Source organism: Chaetodon auriga, chromosome 16, assembly GCF_051107435.1.
Source record: "Chaetodon auriga isolate fChaAug3 chromosome 16, fChaAug3.hap1, whole genome shotgun sequence".
Classification (NCBI taxonomy): Eukaryota; Metazoa; Chordata; class Actinopteri; order Chaetodontiformes; family Chaetodontidae; genus Chaetodon; species Chaetodon auriga.
This window is the reverse complement of record NC_135089.1, coordinates 16,292,139-16,311,311: the sequence shown is the minus strand read 5'-3', so window position 1 is coordinate 16,311,311 and position 19,173 is coordinate 16,292,139. Positions and strand designations below refer to the sequence as shown.

Below are 19,173 nucleotides of genomic sequence, written 5' to 3'. Positions count from 1 at the left end.
CTTTACAGCATGGCAGTGGTATCGGTCACATATATACTTTTATTAGTACCTTTCAGAGCGTGAATTCTCTTTTTTCCACTTCTTTTTTTATTTTTTATTTTTTTGCAGTTGTAAAGGTAGAGCGATGTGATGTTATACCAGAAATCCCCACAGACCTGCTCAAGCAAGAGTCAGAGGAATAAGAAGTGAGGTTGCCTTCAACTCCATAGGCACTCGTTTATCTGCATGCGGTGTCTTAACATGCCTCTGAGAGCTGAATATATATATATATTTCTTTTTTCCCCCCCCCCAAAACACCACGATCGATGTCAGGAGCAGATGTGTCAAAGATGTAGAAAAAGGTAGCAAAAGCCCTATGTGAGCTCGTATGGTTCATGAGGTTATGTTGTTTCTGTAGCATGCAAAAGCTTGATGTAGCCTATAGGATACTGCCCTGCTGCAGGGCCGTACTCCCACTCTCATGCTTTGATGCTGAGGCACATAGCTGAATCTACCTTGTCGATAAATGCGCTGGATGACCACAAACAGCGAAGCAGAGCCAGCCCAGGTAGCTCCGCAGGGATCAGGGACTGCACACAGTTTCAATACAGCCTTTCCTCACTGCTTTTAGAGCTGCTCCTTTGCAAGAATGCTACAGCAGAGGTGGGCTAAGAATGACTATATTTACTGCTTTAGGTGGATTCAACTCATTCTTTTTTAGCACAGGAGAACCAAAGGAACCAATTTCAACCAAAGTGCAGACACTGACTCTCTTTTGCTTCCAGCAAACTAAAGCAAATACTCAGAGAAAAACTCCCAATTTGAATTCATATGTGACTTACGGCTGCAGTTTAGCAGTCAGCGTTAATCAGCGTTCCTGTAAATGCATCAGATTTTGCCCCGGAGGAAGCATTTCGACCCTGACTCCCTGAGCAGAAATGAACCAAATGTTAATGAGGACAGTTTTAACATCGCTCGCTGCAAAGATCAGAAAGTAACTCGATGTTTCATGAGTGAAGGTGCACTTTTAGGGTGCACAAACAACTCAAGACTCACATTTAAACACACATTCCAGTGCACGCCATTGTCTTTTGTAACTGTCGATGTTTTGGTTTGGTGTTCAGTTAGTGGTTTTCGCTCAGACCGTTTCCTTTGAACCACTGCCTTGAACTGAATGACAGAAATGGCACTTGATGCAGAATTCTATCTATATATTATTATATAGTAAAGCCCAGTCATGGTACAAGACATACTTTGAGACATTCCTCTTAGTCTTCCAATAACCAAGAGTGACAAACGTACTGCAGACACGAGTCCGACCTCCAAATCTGACTGGTCATGATCATATCTTGAACATCTGCCTGTTGGTTTCGACTTTATCCTTTCAACTTGTATTAGTGCGGTCTGAGCATAGTTACAGTGACGAGTAAGTCTTTACTCTGCAGTGTTGAAACAGGGTCTCTTTAGCAGCAGTTGATATCTGTGTACATGCTCATGAACAGGGATTGAGCTCTGGTCCCTTGAAGCAGAAGCAGAACATTTCTCCTCCTCTTGGGTTTGAGTGTTTTGAACAATTAGTCTCAGGCGTGCTCATTCGTCATTCGCCTCACAGTCCAGGTTGAGCTTGGCTCAGCGATCAGTGAGTAGGGTCTTTTACATGTTTAACAAAGAGCTACTCACGATAGGACTCCTGTTCCGAACCGTTTGTCTTCCCTGGAGCTCTTCAGAGACTGAGCAGGCTATCTAGATGAGGTTTTAAGTTACACAAGGCGTTATTTGGGCCTGTTGAAGACTCAGAATGAGGATAAAAAGCCGGACCACTTTCCGTTTAGCGTCATCGTGTCACTGCAGCTGGCATCCTCGGCAGTCATCCTCAGGCTCGGTGTTGTCAGAGGAGTAAGAGCTCTCCTCGCTCACTGTCAAATGCAACATAGTTATATTAGACAGATGTATAGTATGAAACTTCAGTGATTAGACACACACACACACACCTTAGACTGCAAAACAAGACAATGTAAAACTGTGTGACTTACACCACTCGGTCTGTATGGGGAGGAAAGCCTTGTCTCCGTTCTCTCTGATCATCTCCTCTATCTTATCCAGTAGGGCCGACACACTCCTGTCCTTGCCAGGGGTCTTACTGTCCAGGACGTGGTAATAGTTCCCACAGTATTCGAGTAGTCTTTGCAGTTCCCGCCCACCTCTCAGAATGTGCTCCTCGATGGGCGTGCGGCCCAGCCAGTCACCACAGCTGAACAGCACCATGGTGTGGAGGCACGCACTGTCACCAAACAGAGTCTCTATGTGAGCCAGGAGCGTTCGCCTCTTCCTGGCGGTGAGCGACGAGACGACGGGGAGGACCAGCAGCAGGGTGTGGGGCCCAGGTCGCAGGAGGGCGGCTCCGCGCTGGGACTCCTGCCGGATGCGCTTTGGGGTTCGCCTCACCGAGAACCAATCCCAGCCCGGGGTGTCGACGATGGTGATCCGACGGCCGGATACGAGCGCCTGCCTCCTAAGGCACAGCTCCGTCTCCTGGCCCGACTCGAAGTACCGCCGGCCAAGGATGGAGTTCCCCACCGAGCTCTTCCCAACGCCCTTCCAACCCAGCAGGAGCAGTCTCAACTCTGGAAACAAAAGACAAAGAGAGAGAAAGACAAAGAAAGAATGAAACATGGAGAGAAAGATGAAGAGGGAAACAGTGTGTCATTAGGAATTAAAGCAATATTGATTGACCAGTGAGTAAGCTGTTTTCTCAAATACCCATTTTCCCAGGAACATCATAATGAAACATGTGCACATCTCTCTCCTTCGCCACAGGATTCTCTCTCTCTCTCTCACACACACATGCACACACACGCTCTCAGCTCCCTCATACCTCTGGGAGGTCCTCCGATCATCTGCTCCCTCTGTCTGGCGTGCTCCTCCATCCTCATCCTCTCCTCCTCCAGAGCTCTCCTGGCCTGCTCTTCCTCCAGTAAAATCAACTCATTCACCTCAAAGTACCAGCCTGCATGACAGCGACAATAAATTATTCATTGTTTTCAATCACTTCTCTAACTCAGCTGGTGTATTCATTAATAATGCAATGATTAAAATATAGAAATGGCAGAAGTGATGCTTTGCATGCAGTCATATTATTGAGTGTATGACAGCACAGGAAATGCAACCATGTTACCGGACATGAAAAACAAACCTTGGTTGTCAGTGATCATTTCCTCCACCTTTTCCATCAGCTCAGGTACCTGCGTGTTGTCCTCTGTATCTTTCCTAGTGTTATCAAAGGCGTGGTACCTGCAGGTGGAAAAAAAAAATAAACCACATTTTAAAGGAGCACTCCACACGTTTCCACACAAAGCTCACTTTATCTCATCATGAGAAGTCCCACTCAGCCTGTTAAAACAGTTGTATCATATCTGCTGTGGCTGTGAAGGGAGCTGTCCAGAATTTGAAACACTGATGATGTCATAGTGATGTCATCAAGGTTATCTCAGAGGGCATGAGACTAAAGCCTTTTTACAGGAAGCCTGACGCTATCAAATGTAGAATGTAGGATCAAGCGTTTTGGGAGCTTGAACCATAATAGAGTCTAAAAGTCAGCATATCTCGGCCTCTGCTGCTTCAATTGTCACTGTCCTTTTCTTTAATCTGTCTCTTGCAAGTCCCCTACCTTTGCAGAAACACAATATAACACGCTGGAGTGCCCCTAGCTTTGCACTCCTGCAACACATCTGACTCAACGATGAACAGAACAACAGATACTGTTGTTTTCACGCATTCTTTGTCCTTGTCAAACTGGCTGCTTACATTACCCACAATGCGATGCACTGTTCAGTCAGAAATTCAGGTGTGTTATGCTGGAAACAGCTAATGCAGCCCTGGATGACAGAGGTGTGGCACCCTCACTTCTTTCTGATTCTGGATTATTTTTCCAAACTCGTCGTCTTCAGCCTCATCTGCCTCTGACTCCAGTAACATCCCTCGAGGCAGCCAGTTTATTTCATGCAGCTCTCTCTGGAGCCACAAACGGCTTTATACAACTTTTTTCACATATGCAGTAGTACTCCCCGAGCGCTGTAAAAACACTTTGATGTATAAAATCCCCTTTTAAGCTGTGTACTGAACTGCTGCCTCACTGTTGCTCTAGCCACAGATTTCTCTAATTATTTGTGACTGTTCTGCTTGCACAGTACTGACAAAGATTTGACAGAAGCATGTTCCTTCATTTAGAGCCAGCTTTGTGTGAATTCAAAGAGAGAGGGAGAAAACAGACACTGTACCTGCTTCCACATCTCTCCACCAGCCACTGCAGGGCCTCTCCAGTGTTTGCTATGTGCTCCTCAATGAACACGCCTTTAGGCAGCTTGTCCACGCCAGTAAAGACCACCATGGAGTACCTCCAGGTGCCTCCACCCAGAGCCCCCAGCTGCTCCTCTGCGGCTCTCCTCTGGGTGTCAGTGAAGGGCTGGGTGACCGACACCACCAGCAGGATGGCGTGGGGTCCAGGGGGGCAGAGAATGGCCCCCATGCACGGCCCCTCGCTGTCCAGGCTCGGCGGCGGCTGTGGCAGGCTGTCCGACTCGGCACCGGCGTTGTCGTTGCTGTCGGCTTCGGCGTTGTCCTCCGGGTCACTGGGGACGGCCCATGGCGGGGTGTCAACCACAGTGACCCGTCTGCCGTAGATTTCCGTCTGGCCCACGTTGCTGTGAGTGGTCTCTGTCCCAGAGTCGAAGACCTCATCCCCCAGGATGGTGTTGGCGGTGGAGGTCTTACCAGACTGTGGCCCACCCAGGATCAGCAGTCTGCGCTCAGGAGGGTGTCGGCCCCTGGGGTCCCCTATGGGAAGACAGAAAGATTAGACTGGAGGTCCCCCCCACGAGGATGGGTTTGTTGGTTTCATTTTCTACCTGCTGCCTCAGAGGAAAGGATCTCTATGCTTTGCTCTGTTTAAATCTCCTCCTCAAAGTGCTTTAAGGAGATGATGAATTCTTTCGCATTCCCTCCAACATATAGCACGTTCCCTCTCCTTCTCAGGCACTCTCCCTCCCTTATTCCTGTCCTCCCTCCTTAGATTCCCCCTTCTTATCTCAACTCCCTGCTACCTTATACCTCTACTCCTTAACAGCCTCCTCTTTTATCCCTGTGCCTATCCTCTTCTCTCCCACTAACCCCCCTCCCAGCAAGCCTCCTCTTTGTTCTCCTCCGTCCTTAGACTTTGGAAAAAATTGGGTCAGAGGGTAGGAACCTTGGATTCCGTCCAGAGAGAATGGCATGTGGACAGGATATGATCTACTTAAAGTAAAAGTTGCCTGAAGATGACACATGTTTTGATGAACGGCATGACAGCAGAGTGGGAATGTTCAGAGGATGGCAAGAGGAGCTACGCCTGCTGTGCGGATGACAAGCGGGGAGAACACAGAGAGTAAGAGAGAAGAGAAGCAAGTCTATTGATTCACCCCTGTTACTCACTGCTGCTGACACTTTCCATGTGTGATGCTGAACACAGGAAGTTGACTAATGCAACAGTTTCTAAGTATTGTGGATGTCTGGGTCCAAATGTGAAAAGGCTCTGAGAGTTTATGCCACTGAACGAACAGCGATGAAGGAACCTGCGGTGAGGTGTGCAGCAAAGGATGAAAACCCACTTACCAGTGTCAGAGGCAGAGGACACAGCAGCCATCTTGTGTGTAGAACCTCTGGCTTCCTCCTCCTCGCCCCCCCTCCTCCTTCTCCTTCTCGCCTCCACGGTGGCTTCCTCTTCTTGCCTCCTCAGAAAGCGGCGGATCCTGAGTGGTGTGCGAAAAGCTGGCAGCTCAAATGCTTCTTGACTCTCTCTTTCACCCTAACCCTCATTCTACTGCAGTGTAACTCACCCTATCCTCTGCTCCCCGTGTCTACCCCTGCCTCCCTGTCACTCCTCATACCTCCTCTGCCATTCAGTTTCTCCCCCCCCCCCTTTTTTTTTAACCTGTTATCTTCCACACCCCCTCAGCCCACTATGGCTCTTTTCCGTCCTTTCCTCCGTTGCGTCTCTCCCCTTCTCCTTGTCTTCCAGTGCTCCTTCTTTTGTCTTATTTATCTGTCCAAGCAGAGGGAAGGATTGTGCAATGCAGGAGACGGGAAGCCAAATCCAGCCCTTCTGCTGCAGCTTCAGGAAGATGTCTCGGCATTTTTTAAGGCAAAACAGAGGAAGCTGTTCCTCCCACTTGCTCCCATCACACAGCAGCAGCAGCAGCAGCAGTAGTGTGGCACTGTATGCAGACTGCAGTCAGGAGGACAGATAGAAAGATGGATAGACAGAGAGAGAGAGAGAGAGAGAGAGAGAGAGAGAGAGAGAGAGAGAGAGAGATCACTCTGTTCTCTGTTTACACCTGGATGTATTCCCCAGCTGCAGCATCATGCACAAACATGACTATTTATGTGACACTTGCAGACATAGAAATATTGTGAGGCAGGGACGGGATGTATGCTGCATGAATTTAAATATTGATATAAGGCATGCAGCCACAGCTTACATAATACATAAAAGCTCCTATAAATAGCAGAAGACCTTATCAGGTTGCATTGAATTCAAAGCACTGTCACCTTTAGGGGGAATCATTTCTCAAGGATGCATCACAAACATGTGATGTTTGGGCAGAAAAATGGTACAAATGATCGGACCGTCTGAGCTCATCCTTGGCTCCACAGCAGGTTAATTATGCACGCTATATGGCGAGATACATTCACGGACCCCTGGGAAATCACGTCGGAAAGTAACAGAGAGAGCTGTAACCATAAGAAATAACCACACTGATATAATGGCGTTAGTTGACGTACTTTCACGCACCATGGGCTTATTTTCATTCTTTTTGCGCCGCAGTTGTTTTCTGCAAACAATTTAAGAGCAATTAGGCGATGACGTAGTGCCGCCACTCTGTCGTACACCGTTACAAGAATGACGCTCTGACCTCATGCCGTACGCCGACTTGTACTGTCGTAAAACGAAGCTGCTTGATCCACGTGACGCTACGGGCTGAAGTGGCGCGGCTACTTGTGAAGCTAGTGCGTGTCCCTGTGCCGGTGGAGGTGCCGGGCAGACCCTTTGTGTGTGTGTGTTTTAGCGGACACCACCTGGTCTTACAAACATGGAGGGAGGCGACGAGTTCACGAAGTACCGCTCACCGCTGGTGTCGAGGTATGCCAGCAAGGAAATGGCCTACAACTTCAGTGACAGGAAGAAATTCACCACCTGGAGGAAGCTGTGGATCTACCTGGCCAAGGCTGAGAAGGTTTGACACATTATGGCTGGATGACAGCATGTGTCCTTGATAACTGTCTCTATATACACACTTTTTTCACGCTGTATAAGTTCTGTGAACTAAAGTGTGCGACCTTCAGAGACCACTATCAAGTTCCCTGCTCTAAATATAGTTTGAAGGAGGACCCCATGGAGGAGCTCCCTGCAGGGGTGTCAGAGCCAAAGAACACATAATGAAGCACATCAGCAAACAGTTTTGGACTCTGGGGGAAACTTGCATTCATCATAATATTTTAGCATAAGTCAAGTCTTTTTAATCTTGTAAGCATTTGGAAAGGCTCAATTGTTGTATTTTTCTGCATTTAGCTACTACGCCACTGAAGATAGATGATAACCAGAGATTCAAAGTGTTTGTCAAGATCCAACAGCAGACAGTTCACACACATATTCTCTATCAACTTATAGAAATAGATCTAAGTTCTGTCATGTTTACACTGTGAGGGCTTCAAACCCAAGAATCCATGTTTTTTTATTGCTGCACCACTCTCCTCATACTCTCCATGTGTTGTGCACAGGTACTCGCTAGAGCCTGAAATCATTTTCTGTGACTTTGATCAAGGACTGGCTGCACAGCTTGAGTCTGTGATGAAACGACAAGAAAACACTCTCAGTATCATCTTGACATTTACTTCCTGAACCAAACAGCCATGCGATCCCCCCCAGCCCATGTTTAGCACAGCGGGTCAAGGTTAATCAAAAAACACACAAGGTTTGATTTAGCAAGCATCTGCGGATGATTTTCGAAATATCTGCTGACATTTCTCTGCAGCTGAACTCTAAAGCTAATTATGTAATTGTCATAATTCCTCTGAGTGATTTCTGCATTTGTCATATTAAAGAGGGCAGGGGGGAGGTTAACTGTTGACAGACCCTCTGTCACATGCATCACCTCATATGATCTGTCACACACATCAACTGATGAGAGTCCTTCTTTTCTTCTTTTCCTGTATGTTGCGATGTTGTTGAGGGGTTTGGTTCGCCTGTGCAGAGTCACTTCGGCCATTGGCTGCCGTTATGCGGTCTGTGTGTGAAAATAGCATGCAGGGAATGTCACAGCAACAGGAGGCGCCCCCTGAGAGGCTGCTTTTCACTAGCCTGAGCTGAGCCCAGCCTAAATTCTGTTGCCTTTTCCCTCAAAACAGTTTTGATTTCCTGCAGTGACATTTCTTGTGTCGAGTCACTGTTTGCCGTCTGACCTTTGACACAGCAGGGTTTGATGTTGCTGGATCTTGGACTGTGTGGTAACACGGAGGGAGAGAGGTGCTTTCAGGGGATGGGCTCAATTTTTCAATCAGCCCATTCTGTGGTCCCATCTCATGACTGCTCTGTCCCAATGGAGAACACACCAATCTAATCAGGATATTGAGCGCCGTCTCACGAGGAGAGCACATGCCTGTCAAGACTGTACAGAAGGCACGTCATTGTCAGACTGTCCGTCTCCTGTGCTACTACGAACACACAGTAACAAAACAAAACAAATTAAAAACCAATCATATAACTTTTGCCCAGATTTGCTGCCTCTCAGCTTGTGCTGCAGCGCCTGATTTTATTTCCAGCATGGATTAATGTCTTGATCAGTCATTAGTGTAAATGTCAGTTAAATGCCCATCACAGAGCCCACGGTGATGCCTTCAAAGGGCTTTTGAACAAAAGTACAAGACCCAAAGATTTGCAGTTGCCTATGATATATGACAAAGAAAAGCAGCAAATCCTCACTTTTGAGAACGTTAAGTGCTTGAAAAAATGGCAGAAATAACTACTTTATTATCTGAATGGTTGCAATAAGTAATTTTTCCTTCTTTCTTGCTCGTTGTCGGACTCAGGCTTTGGGTCTGCCCATCACGGATGCCCAGATTCAGGAGATGGAGAGCCACGAAAAAGACATCGACTTTGCCATGGCGGCTGAGGAGGAGCGCAAGCTCAGACACGATGTCATGGCCCACGTGCACACATTCGCACACTGCTGCCCCACTGCCGCTCCCATAATCCACCTTGGTGCCACCTCCTGCTATGTGGGAGACAATACTGTAAGCGTGATTGACACCACTAAAGCCTGCACTGCTCATGTGATGACATGATCAGTAACCCCATATTTCTCAGCAGCTTGTCCTGAATGTGTGCACTTGGGATTACGCGTGCAGTTTCCACAAGTGCTTTTCTTTAAAGGTTTTTATGCTCTCTAAGTTGTCTTGTTTTTCGTCCTCAGGATCTGATTATGCTGCGTGATGGATTTGACATTCTCTTGCCTAAGGTGAGCCTCAGCTGTTTGCCAGAAAAACACACACACACACACACACACACACACACACACACACACACACACACACACACACACACACACACACACATCCAGTTGCGCATCTATAAAATTGATGGAAACTGAGGCCTTTTTTTCTTTTTCTTTGCAAGCCTCAGCTGTTCAGTAACAAGTCAACAATGTAGAAATAATTTTTTTTGCAGTGTTTTGTCACATAAACCGGAATACAAACCAGAAGTAATCTTATTAACATGTGAGGGTTGTATGTGCATGAGTAATGACAGCACATTATGCAATAACTCTGCTAAAGCCATTTGTTCTTTCCTCCACAGCTGGCCAGAGTCATTGACAGACTTGCAAACTTCGCAGAGAAATATGCTGATCTCCCCACGCTTGGCTTCACGCACTACCAGTGAGTCTGAATGCAGCTGCAGGGTCTGATCAGATGCATCCTCTTTGCAGTGTTTCCACGTGTCTTCATCCGTTTTGCCTTGCAGCACCATTTTTGTCTGCTTTTTTTTTTCTGATTACGAACATGCACATGGCGTGTTATGCATGCATGTGCATATTTTCCCTCTGCTCCTTGTCTCACTGCACCTGCTCTGCCCACAGGCCCGCCCAGCTGACCACAGTGGGAAAGCGAGCATGTCTCTGGCTGCAGGACTTGACCATGGACATGCGCAACCTGCAGCGGGCCCGCGATGACCTGCGTTTCCGGGGGGTTAAGGGGACCACTGGCACCCAGGCCAGCTTCCTGCAGCTCTTTCAGGGGGACCATGACAAGGTATAACTCAGCAATTAGTGGGCATGTAGACAGTGATGGATTTTTAAATTCAGAAACCTTGAACCATGATGGATTTGTAATTCTCATTCATTTTCCTTCACCAGGTGGAAGAGCTGGACAGGATGGTGACAGAGATGGCTGCCTTCAAAAAGTAAGCTCTGAGCTAAAATGCAAGAGATTTACAGTATTCAGTAGAATCTGTTCTCTAAGTATGATGGAAGAAATGTGTTTATAACAAAAGATGAGCAGGAATGAGATGAAGTTATTGTGAAAACAACAGCTTATGAAGCCTTGCTTTGGTATTAGCACTGCTAATGTTGTTCCCATGCTACACAGAGCCTACCTGGTGACTGGACAGACATACAGTCGTAAGGTGGACATAGACTGTCTGTCCAGCCTGGCCAGTTTGGGAGCTACTGTTCACAAGGTAAGCTGGAGACAGGCAGGGAAATGTTGCCATCTAGTGGTGTTTAATAGAAATTAGCAAGTTCTGTGATAAACCTGCTCTTCATCTGACTTTTAAATTAGCATTGATTGCACTGCATTCGCTTGTTGAAGCTCATCTTTGATCTGTCTGTGTGTAGATCTGCACAGACATCCGCCTGCTCGCCAACCTGAAAGAGATCGAGGAGCCCTTTGAGAAAGAGCAGATTGGTACATTCACTCATCTCTTACAGTTGGCCTGAAACATGTTATCCTGTAGTGCAGGTGACAGCGTAAACTGCATGTCAGCATGAAGATGTCTTGTCCCTCCAGGTTCCAGTGCCATGCCCTACAAGAGGAACCCCATGCGTGCGGAGCGCTGCTGCAGCTTGGCCCGACATCTTGTGGCGCTGATGTCCGACCCGTTGCAGACCGCCTCAGTCCAGTGGCTGGAGAGGACGCTGGACGACAGCGCCAACAGGTCAGAGACAGGCTCACACAATAGTTTGCTAGGATTTTTTCTAACAGATGAACAGATCATTCGGACACTTCTTTCTCCTGGTTCTTCTACATGTTTTACCCATTTCACGCCCCTCGCTCACGTGCAGGAGGATCTCCCTGCCTGAGTCCTTCCTGACGGCGGACATCATCCTCAGCACCCTGCAGAACATCACAGAGGGACTGGTGGTCTACCCCAAAGTCATTGAGAGACACATCCGCCATGAGCTGCCCTTCATGGCCACAGAGAACATCATTATGGCCATGGTGAAGGCTGGAGGGAACAGACAGGTACTGGTGGTGGTTATGTGTTACTCGTTCACTGTGTCCTGGCCTTGTGTAATCATCTTTTGTGCTTAAACCAGCGTCCTTCTTCTTCCTCCAGGACTGCCACGAGAAGATCCGTGTTCTGTCCCAGGAGGCAGCAGCCGTGGTCAAACAGGAGGGTGGCGATAACGACCTGCTGGCCAGAGTCCAGCGAGACCCCTACTTCGCCCCCATTTTGGGGCAGCTGGACACCATACTGGACCCCAAGACCTTTATTGGTCGTGCTCCCCAGCAGGTACAACATGAGCAGCCCCTCATCTTCATCCAAGCTGCCAAACTGACTGCTCCTCTGCCAAAAGCTCATCTAGAAACTAATATTTTCTCTCTCTTCCTTTCTTCTGTCCAGGTGGCCAGGTTCATGTCTGAAGAAGTGCGCCCCCTGCTGGAGCCTTATAAGGCAAAGATGGATGTCAAGATTGAGCTTGAGCTCTGACATGCCCACACACACACGGATACAATGACGGACACTGAAGAGAACAAGACCTCATCATGGTGTCTGTCCTCAATAAAGAACTGAAAGAATTCATCTCCGTCATACTGTTTTCATTGCTGTCATATGTTCATACACATTCTTATATTTTCTGATGGAACAGCCATTAATATTACAGTGGTGATAAATTATGTTGGTAACTTTATTGACAGGAACCAAAGATCATGTGTCTCAAAGGCTTTTACTACCTGTTTTATCACTATAAAGCTGTAAATTAAGTAGTTCAGTGAATTATTAATCCACCCATTACATAACAGTAATGATTGATCCTGATGTTTAAGGCCTATGAATGTGGTGGCTGAGACTTTTTCTTCACTCTCTGTGTACTGAAACTGTCAGGAAACTCTTAATCCGGCTGAGAGCGTTCAGACTTTGGGGTTTGTTTTCAGTTAGCGGAAAGGAAAAGGTAAACCGCACAGAAGAGGAAACACACTGTTAGAATTGGGAGGAGCTTCTAGGAAGAGGCTGTAAATCATCCAAAAAAAAAAACAGATGCAAAGTCCAACCTAGCCTTTAAATAGAAACAGTCATAACAGTCATGCTACCACACTTGTGCAGGGAAGGAAGTGAGCTGCTTTTTTGTTTGTTTCGAATCTGAACCTTTTTTAAATACTCTTCATATTTTTCCTTTGTTCACCCCCCCCACTCTACATCCCTTTAGAACCATTGTCATAACATTTATGGTGGGCACAAAGTTCACTGCATGTGCGAAACGTTCAGACAAAGTGCTGTAGTGGTAAAGCTCACGTCATCAGCTTGTGTCAGTATGGTAATAAATGGGATGGGAGCTTTGACAGAGACCTTCACATCTTGATCTGCAACCAGCCGGCCGTCAGCACGCAGTGAGTACAACTGCTTCCCTCTCACACTGTTAACTTCATGCTTTTTTATTTTTACACTCTGACTTACAGTTTGTGGTCTCTTCCCTCCTGTTTGTACTATGACCGCTGTGCTTTGTGAGGCAGAGGTGACAGTCCTGCACGTTTCCCTCCTGTGATCCCAGCAGCAGCTGTATTTCAACATGTGGCTGTGGGCTTTGCTCCCCATCTGCCTCGCTCTCTTTGGCACAGTGGGCATTTGGACTGTGTGAGTACTGAGCTTCCTTCCTCCACATTCTTACTTTTTCACAGCGTTGTGCTATTTTATAATGTCATTTCTCCAAACGGCAATTTGTTGCTCTTTATTTATTTATGTTTTTTATGTAAATGGTAATGCCCTTGACCACAGCCCTAAAATTACAGCGCAAGTATTTTGTGCACACAGGTAGTCAATAAAGTACTTACCTGCCAGTAGATAGACGGGAAGAAGTACTGTAGAGATAACACATCTGCATGAAGGAGGGGCCTTATTAAATTACATTGTAAAAATTAGTTTTTGATTCCCTGATATACATTAAATGATGACATTTATATATTTATATAATCCCGATGGCATTAGCTCATTTACTGTGTTATTTTACAGTAGCTGGGTCATGTAAAGCCAGACTGTGTGTCACTTTTATGTAATTAAAAAAAAAAAAAAAAACAGCTCTGATGTAAAATATATGTATGTTTTGTAACAACATACTAAATTAAATAGTAATTGTATTGCAATATTGATACTCTTAACCTGTTTTCTGCATCCTTCCTGTATTATATTCAATATTCAATATCCAGAACATGTTGCCATTTACCATGAAACTGGATGTACAGGCCTATCCACTAACAAAAGATAAATTAAAAAAAAATGACAAGTTGATAATAATAAATGTGACAGACTCAGCATGACTCAAAGTGAAACACAGCACTGTAGTAGAAAACAGCAGTTGTACAAGGAGATGTCATGTACATCACACTACACTCCACACTCCTGAGAAGGTGGAGGTGGTTGTTTCCACAGAAGAACCAACAGGTGTCTGTTCAAAAGTCTGCCCTGATAATGGAAAAATGTAGGATCAAGACAAAGGATTGTTTATCCTGTCATCTGTTGTCTCAGTGTCAGTGTTTTTTTGTGAGTGTCAGGTCAGATCCTCTCATCTGTCATGAATTCAGTCACTATCCAGTTGTTTTCTTCCCATTAGGTTTGCTATAGCGGTAACAAATGGATCAGTCAACCTCACAGATGCATTCCCTTACATCAGGTTGGTATGATTCCCTCTGCCAGATGATAATTAAGTCTTATCAGAAAGTCTTCGGTGCTCAGACTCACAGGGAGACTTTGTAATGGAGGGGCATCGCCCTGAGCAGCAGCAAGATAAATCCCCTCATGGAGTCCAGACACTGGTGGTGGTGAATCATATTTAAAAAGACAGCAGATGATAGGCTGACGGTGAAGGTGTGCAGCTGTGCTATTGGACAGATGTGACCCGCTTTCCGTTGACAGCGCCGGACAATGACAACAAGGAAATCATGAGTGAGCGTATGTGAGAGGAGTGAATGCAGCATGGCTTTAGAAATAAACGACACACCAAAGCAACCAAAAAAAAAAAGTTACTTGAATGGAAAACAATAGAACAATGAAAGATAATACAAGCAATAAAATTAATGATAAGGAATAAAGTAGCGAGAGGTGAAACTGAATGATGTGATCTCATCAAGCCAGTAGATTATGTTCCAAGATAATGATGATATTTCTGTTTTCTCACTCTCCTGCCAGTGAGTGTGGCACGTACAACCCTCAGAGCTGCCTCTTCTCCCAGATCTGCAACATCTCCGCTGTTTTAGGTAACAACACATTCGCATATTTCGACAGTCTTGGTCGTGGGAGTCCTCGATCGCTGAAGTTCTGTCCCTCACATGCAGTTTGAGGACTTGCTCCTACAGAACATTGTGTATGCAGCAGTCCTCAGCTTTGTAGGTGTTGATCTGTCTTTTTCAGTTTATGTCCTCTGATAAGCCGGATGTTGACCATCTTTTCTCTCTGTCCGGTGTCCCTCAGCCCTGTGGATTGTGGTGATCCGCTTCCAGCAGGTGAGGGATTTTGGTGATCATGGAAAGGCCAACATCATCAGCATTGTTTTGGGATTCATCGCGTGTCTCGGAATCTCTGTCCTCGGCAACTTCCAGGTAACAGCCTCAAAGAAGACATAAATAACAGCAAGATAATGGAGAACTTTCATTTTTCTAACCCATAATTATCCCTCTGTGCTCAATAAAGTCTCTTCTCCCTCTGCCTGCACCACTTAGCAATCAGTCTTGATGGGTGTTCATCTTTTCGGAGCGTTCCTGACTTTCTTCTTGGGCTTGATCTACTTCTGGGTACAGCTGTATCTGACTTATCGGGCTCAGCCCTCTGGGGGGTGCTGCATTGGGCCTATCAGGGCGATCTGCTGCACCCTCAGTTCCCTCCTGGTCATCTTTAGTATCCTTCCTATCTGTATGATTCAAAGACATTTTTTCATATTTTTTCACAATTCTACTTATTGTTTATCTTGAATGACACTGTACATGTATAAAGTGTGAGATGTACAATATTTTGGAAGGTCCCTCACATTCTGTGCAACCCCCAGAACCACAAGCCAGAACAGGAAATAACATACAGAGATGTACAAGAGGAAGGGAATGACAGTATGTACTTGAACTACATCTTATGGGTCACACTAGTTAGATGCACCAAAGTACAGATTTTGAAAGTGTCAGTGAACCCAAGGCAAACTCACACGTTTACAACATGTTTTTATTTGCTTTTTTAATTTCCGATCATGTGCGTGTATTTGGTGTTGTGCTCCTTGACTGCTCTCTCCTCCTTCAGTGGCTGTTCTCCACAATGTAGGCTATCCATCTGTGGCTGCTCTGTGCGAATGGGCCTTGGTCATGGTCTTCTTCTGCCTGTTTGGCCTTTTTGCAGCTGAGTTCAGACACGTCGACTTCCACCGCCTCACTGTACAGAAGCAGGGTCTTAAGAACAATCTTCCTGCCTCAGTGGGCACGAATGGTTCTGCTGGAAATGCACGTAGTTGAATGCGCACACACAAACAATTACAATTACAAGTGCACGTAGTTCAATGACAATATTCCTCTTGTATTTTTTGGCATATGCTCACTGGAGTTTGGATGTAACGCTCAACTGAGAACCCCACTGTTGAAGCGCAACATCCTTTTCCAGTACAATTGTCTTTACTACAGACACGATGCCTGTGCATTAGATTCATACACATTCAATTACTGTATAGAGTATTGCTGATTTAGGATTTTTCAGTTCCTGATATAGTTTTTTATTACTTATTTAGCATTATTTTGGAAGATGCAATGATAACAGTTTATTCGATAGCTGTATTTTTATATTGAACTGTATTTTAACCTTGCTGAAAATTATTTATCTCATACTTTGTCTGTCTTAATGTTTATGCAACCCCAATTCCCAAAATATTTGGGCGCTGTGTAAAACAGAATCTGATATTTTGCTAATCCCTTTTGACATACGCTCAATTGAAAACATTACAAAGACAATATATTTAATATTTTACCTCATCACCTTCATTGATTTTTGTAAATATCTGCTTATTCTGAATTTGATGCAGCTACACAAATCAAATGAGTTGAGACAGGGGCAACAAAAGACTGGGAACATCCAAAAACACCTGTTTGGAATGTTCCACAGGTAATCAGGTTGATTGGTAACAGGTGATAGTGTCATGATTGGGTATGAAAGGAGCATCCTGGAAAGGCTCAGTTGCTCACAAGCGAGGATGGAGTGAGGTTCATGTCTTTGTGAGCACATGATTGTACAAAGAATGTTACTAGATGGGCTCAGGAACACTTTGTAAAACTGTTGTTTGCAAGTGACTGCGTTCAGTTTTTATTTGCCTTTCACACAGCGCTCCAACATTTTGTGGAATCAGGGATGTAGGATTTCCTACCTTTTCCCATTTCTTGTCTTGCCATTCCATAATCAACACGTAAGACAGCAAAGAACATATAATCTTTTTATTTCATTGAAACGATTGCTGATGATTGTTTTTAGGATTTGTTCGCGCTGTGAAATGAACAAAAGAAATGTAGAAAGAAAATTCCCCTTCATAGTATTCAAAAGCCCAAGGGGAACGTAATCAATCGCCATGTTTTGTTCAACCACAAAATTTAGTTTACTCACATAAGACAAAGAAAGCAGAAAATCCCCATGATTGAGAAGCTGGAACTAAAGTATTCTGGACTTAAAGAAAGACTTGAACATTGCTGTTTGTCTCTCTACAATCAATTGATTGACTAATTATTTCTTCTCTTAGACTAGTTGAAGCTGCATGCACTTAGCTTCTGAAGCTGGTCTTGGCCTCTACTGCAGTAAATATATACTAACACATGGTGGCACCATTCACCTGTCATTCACTCTGCACAGTATTTTGACTTCTCTTCACATGGAACTATATATGAACAATTTATACAGTTTAATCACTTATAAATCAGTCATGCATATATCTTATCTCAATAAACCCAATAAACCTGCTTCACCCCTCTCTCACCATGGTATTTTATATTGTATACCGTCGTGACATGATTAGTGCATAGAAGGTGAATACCAGGAACAGTCTGTTCTATTTCTCACTCACTCTCCACCTGTCAGCTGGGCAATACAATAGAGGAAGGGGAAGAGAAAAGGAGGATGGAGGTATGAAGGAAAGGTTTTGTTAGCAAGAGAGTTATGTCCTTTATGACATAATGCACAATGAGCACTGTTACCCGCTGTTAGAAGCATTTAAGGTGCTTTTATTTTGAAGCAAAAGTAATGAATCAAATCTCTGCAATACATAATAACAGTAGTTATTCCAGCTTATGTGTAAGTCTTGACATCATCTCTCTACAACCCTGTCGATTTTCTCTTTATTATAAAATCTCATCCTCATTTTGAAGTTGCCCTTCACGTCCTCAAGAAACAGCACTGACCAGCAGGGGCGCTGTGGAGCGATGCTGGCTGACGGTGATTTCGCTGATGGGAAAATGCAGCCCTGGCGCCGTGCCAGCATGTTTTTGGAAGATGCCTCAAGTTTAAACAGAGGTTCTACATTCAGTACAATTTGTCAGGGCTATTTGAGATGGACAAAACAATGGAGCTCTCATAGCCACGCCGATAGTGGGAGAGGTCCTACTCTTGGCTCCAGCACTCAAACTATTTCTCTCATCCAAGTTCTCTGTTTATTTAAACATATTGTCTGGGGTCTGTTGGCACCAGCTTTAGTCGCACTTTGTGATCAAATTTTCACTTTTGTTTGTATATTTTATTGATGTCATTAAAAAAATGACTTGGGGCATGTAGGGGAGTTTGAGATGGGAATACTGGGCCCCCAGTGTCCTGCTATGTCCCGACAGCATTCTTTCACATACTCCATGCTGTGTGATCACCAGAGGAGGGCTTTGACGAGCGGGCACAGGGATCAGACAGACAGCTCGGAATTCTATGGGAATTTCTCAAGTGTTGCTAGTCACCAGTGTTCCTGCTGCAGACTGCATGCAGATTTTACACTTGCGGTTAAACAATGCTGTCTTAGGTCCCTGATAAACTTGTTTACTGGAGCTGATTGGCTACGTGCACTTCAGGTCACCCTTCTGATGCCTGTATTTACTCCAAAATGCAGACGTGCACTGGGGAAAAAGGTCATTTTGTATTTTTCAAGAGCAGAAAACTTTGGTTTTCCAACCTTGCGTATAAACTTTTGAAAAGGATCTGACACATGAGTTCACCTCAGATGGCATGAATGTGTTTTTTGAAAGTGCACCCTATCTTGGCTTGGTCTGCTGAAGTGACAAAATGTTCTTGAATTACACAGCAGTTCATACAGAGGAATTCAGAGGGAAAGCACTGGCGCCGAATTACCCTTAACCCTGCTGTTTTCATTTGTGAATATAAAAGGCTTCTGATAAAGTAATAAGACTCATAAGATCACCTGTAGCAACGTGCAAAAGCTGGGAGGCCCTTGATAGAAATGTCAGAAAAAGGTCTCGATCCTCTGTTGTAGTGTAGGAGAACATGGTTTATGTGACGCCCGCCTTGTTGCTTTTGACTTTGATTCAAGAAGGAGGTAATAGCAGACATGCTTTCTAGGCCCATACTGTAATCTCTCCTAACACCTGCTCGTGCTCTAGTCTCTCTTATCCCCTCAGCAGCTCTCGAATAGAAACAATAGCAATGCTTTCCTATCATGCAGG

At 45.1% G+C, this 19,173-nt stretch overlaps 3 protein-coding genes across 3 annotated transcripts; 2 read left to right on the top strand and 1 right to left on the bottom strand.

Moving 5' to 3' along the window:
* Nucleotides 1–289: 289 nt before the first annotated feature.
* On the bottom strand, nucleotides 290–6,270 carry LOC143334485 (GTPase IMAP family member 8). The gene is made up of 6 exons (XM_076753305.1): nucleotides 5,626–6,270; nucleotides 4,257–4,812; nucleotides 3,173–3,270; nucleotides 2,855–2,986; nucleotides 2,013–2,603; nucleotides 290–1,895 (listed from the first exon to the last, which is right to left on the bottom strand). The coding sequence occupies exons 1-6, from the start codon at nucleotides 5,654–5,656 to the stop codon at nucleotides 1,822–1,824; spliced, it is 1,482 nt and encodes a 493-aa protein (XP_076609420.1). The 5' UTR covers nucleotides 5,657–6,270; the 3' UTR covers nucleotides 290–1,821.
* A 686-nt stretch (nucleotides 6,271–6,956) lies between these two features.
* On the top strand, nucleotides 6,957–12,533 carry adsl (adenylosuccinate lyase). Its single transcript, XM_076752518.1, has 12 exons — nucleotides 6,957–7,247; nucleotides 9,100–9,303; nucleotides 9,483–9,527; nucleotides 9,866–9,945; nucleotides 10,146–10,317; nucleotides 10,422–10,468; nucleotides 10,654–10,744; nucleotides 10,902–10,971; nucleotides 11,074–11,221; nucleotides 11,349–11,529; nucleotides 11,624–11,800; nucleotides 11,912–12,533. The coding sequence occupies exons 1-12, from the start codon at nucleotides 7,104–7,106 to the stop codon at nucleotides 11,996–11,998; spliced, it is 1,446 nt and encodes a 481-aa protein (XP_076608633.1). The 5' UTR covers nucleotides 6,957–7,103; the 3' UTR covers nucleotides 11,999–12,533.
* Nucleotides 12,534–12,881: 348 nt separating this feature from the next.
* On the top strand, nucleotides 12,882–15,993 carry tmem150b (transmembrane protein 150B). The gene is made up of 7 exons (XM_076752256.1): nucleotides 12,882–12,897; nucleotides 13,017–13,141; nucleotides 14,115–14,174; nucleotides 14,690–14,757; nucleotides 14,972–15,099; nucleotides 15,220–15,394; nucleotides 15,785–15,993. Exons 2-7 carry the CDS (start codon nucleotides 13,077–13,079, stop codon nucleotides 15,991–15,993), a joined length of 705 nt encoding a protein of 234 aa, XP_076608371.1. The 5' UTR covers nucleotides 12,882–12,897; nucleotides 13,017–13,076.
* Nucleotides 15,994–19,173: the final 3,180 nt, after the last annotated feature.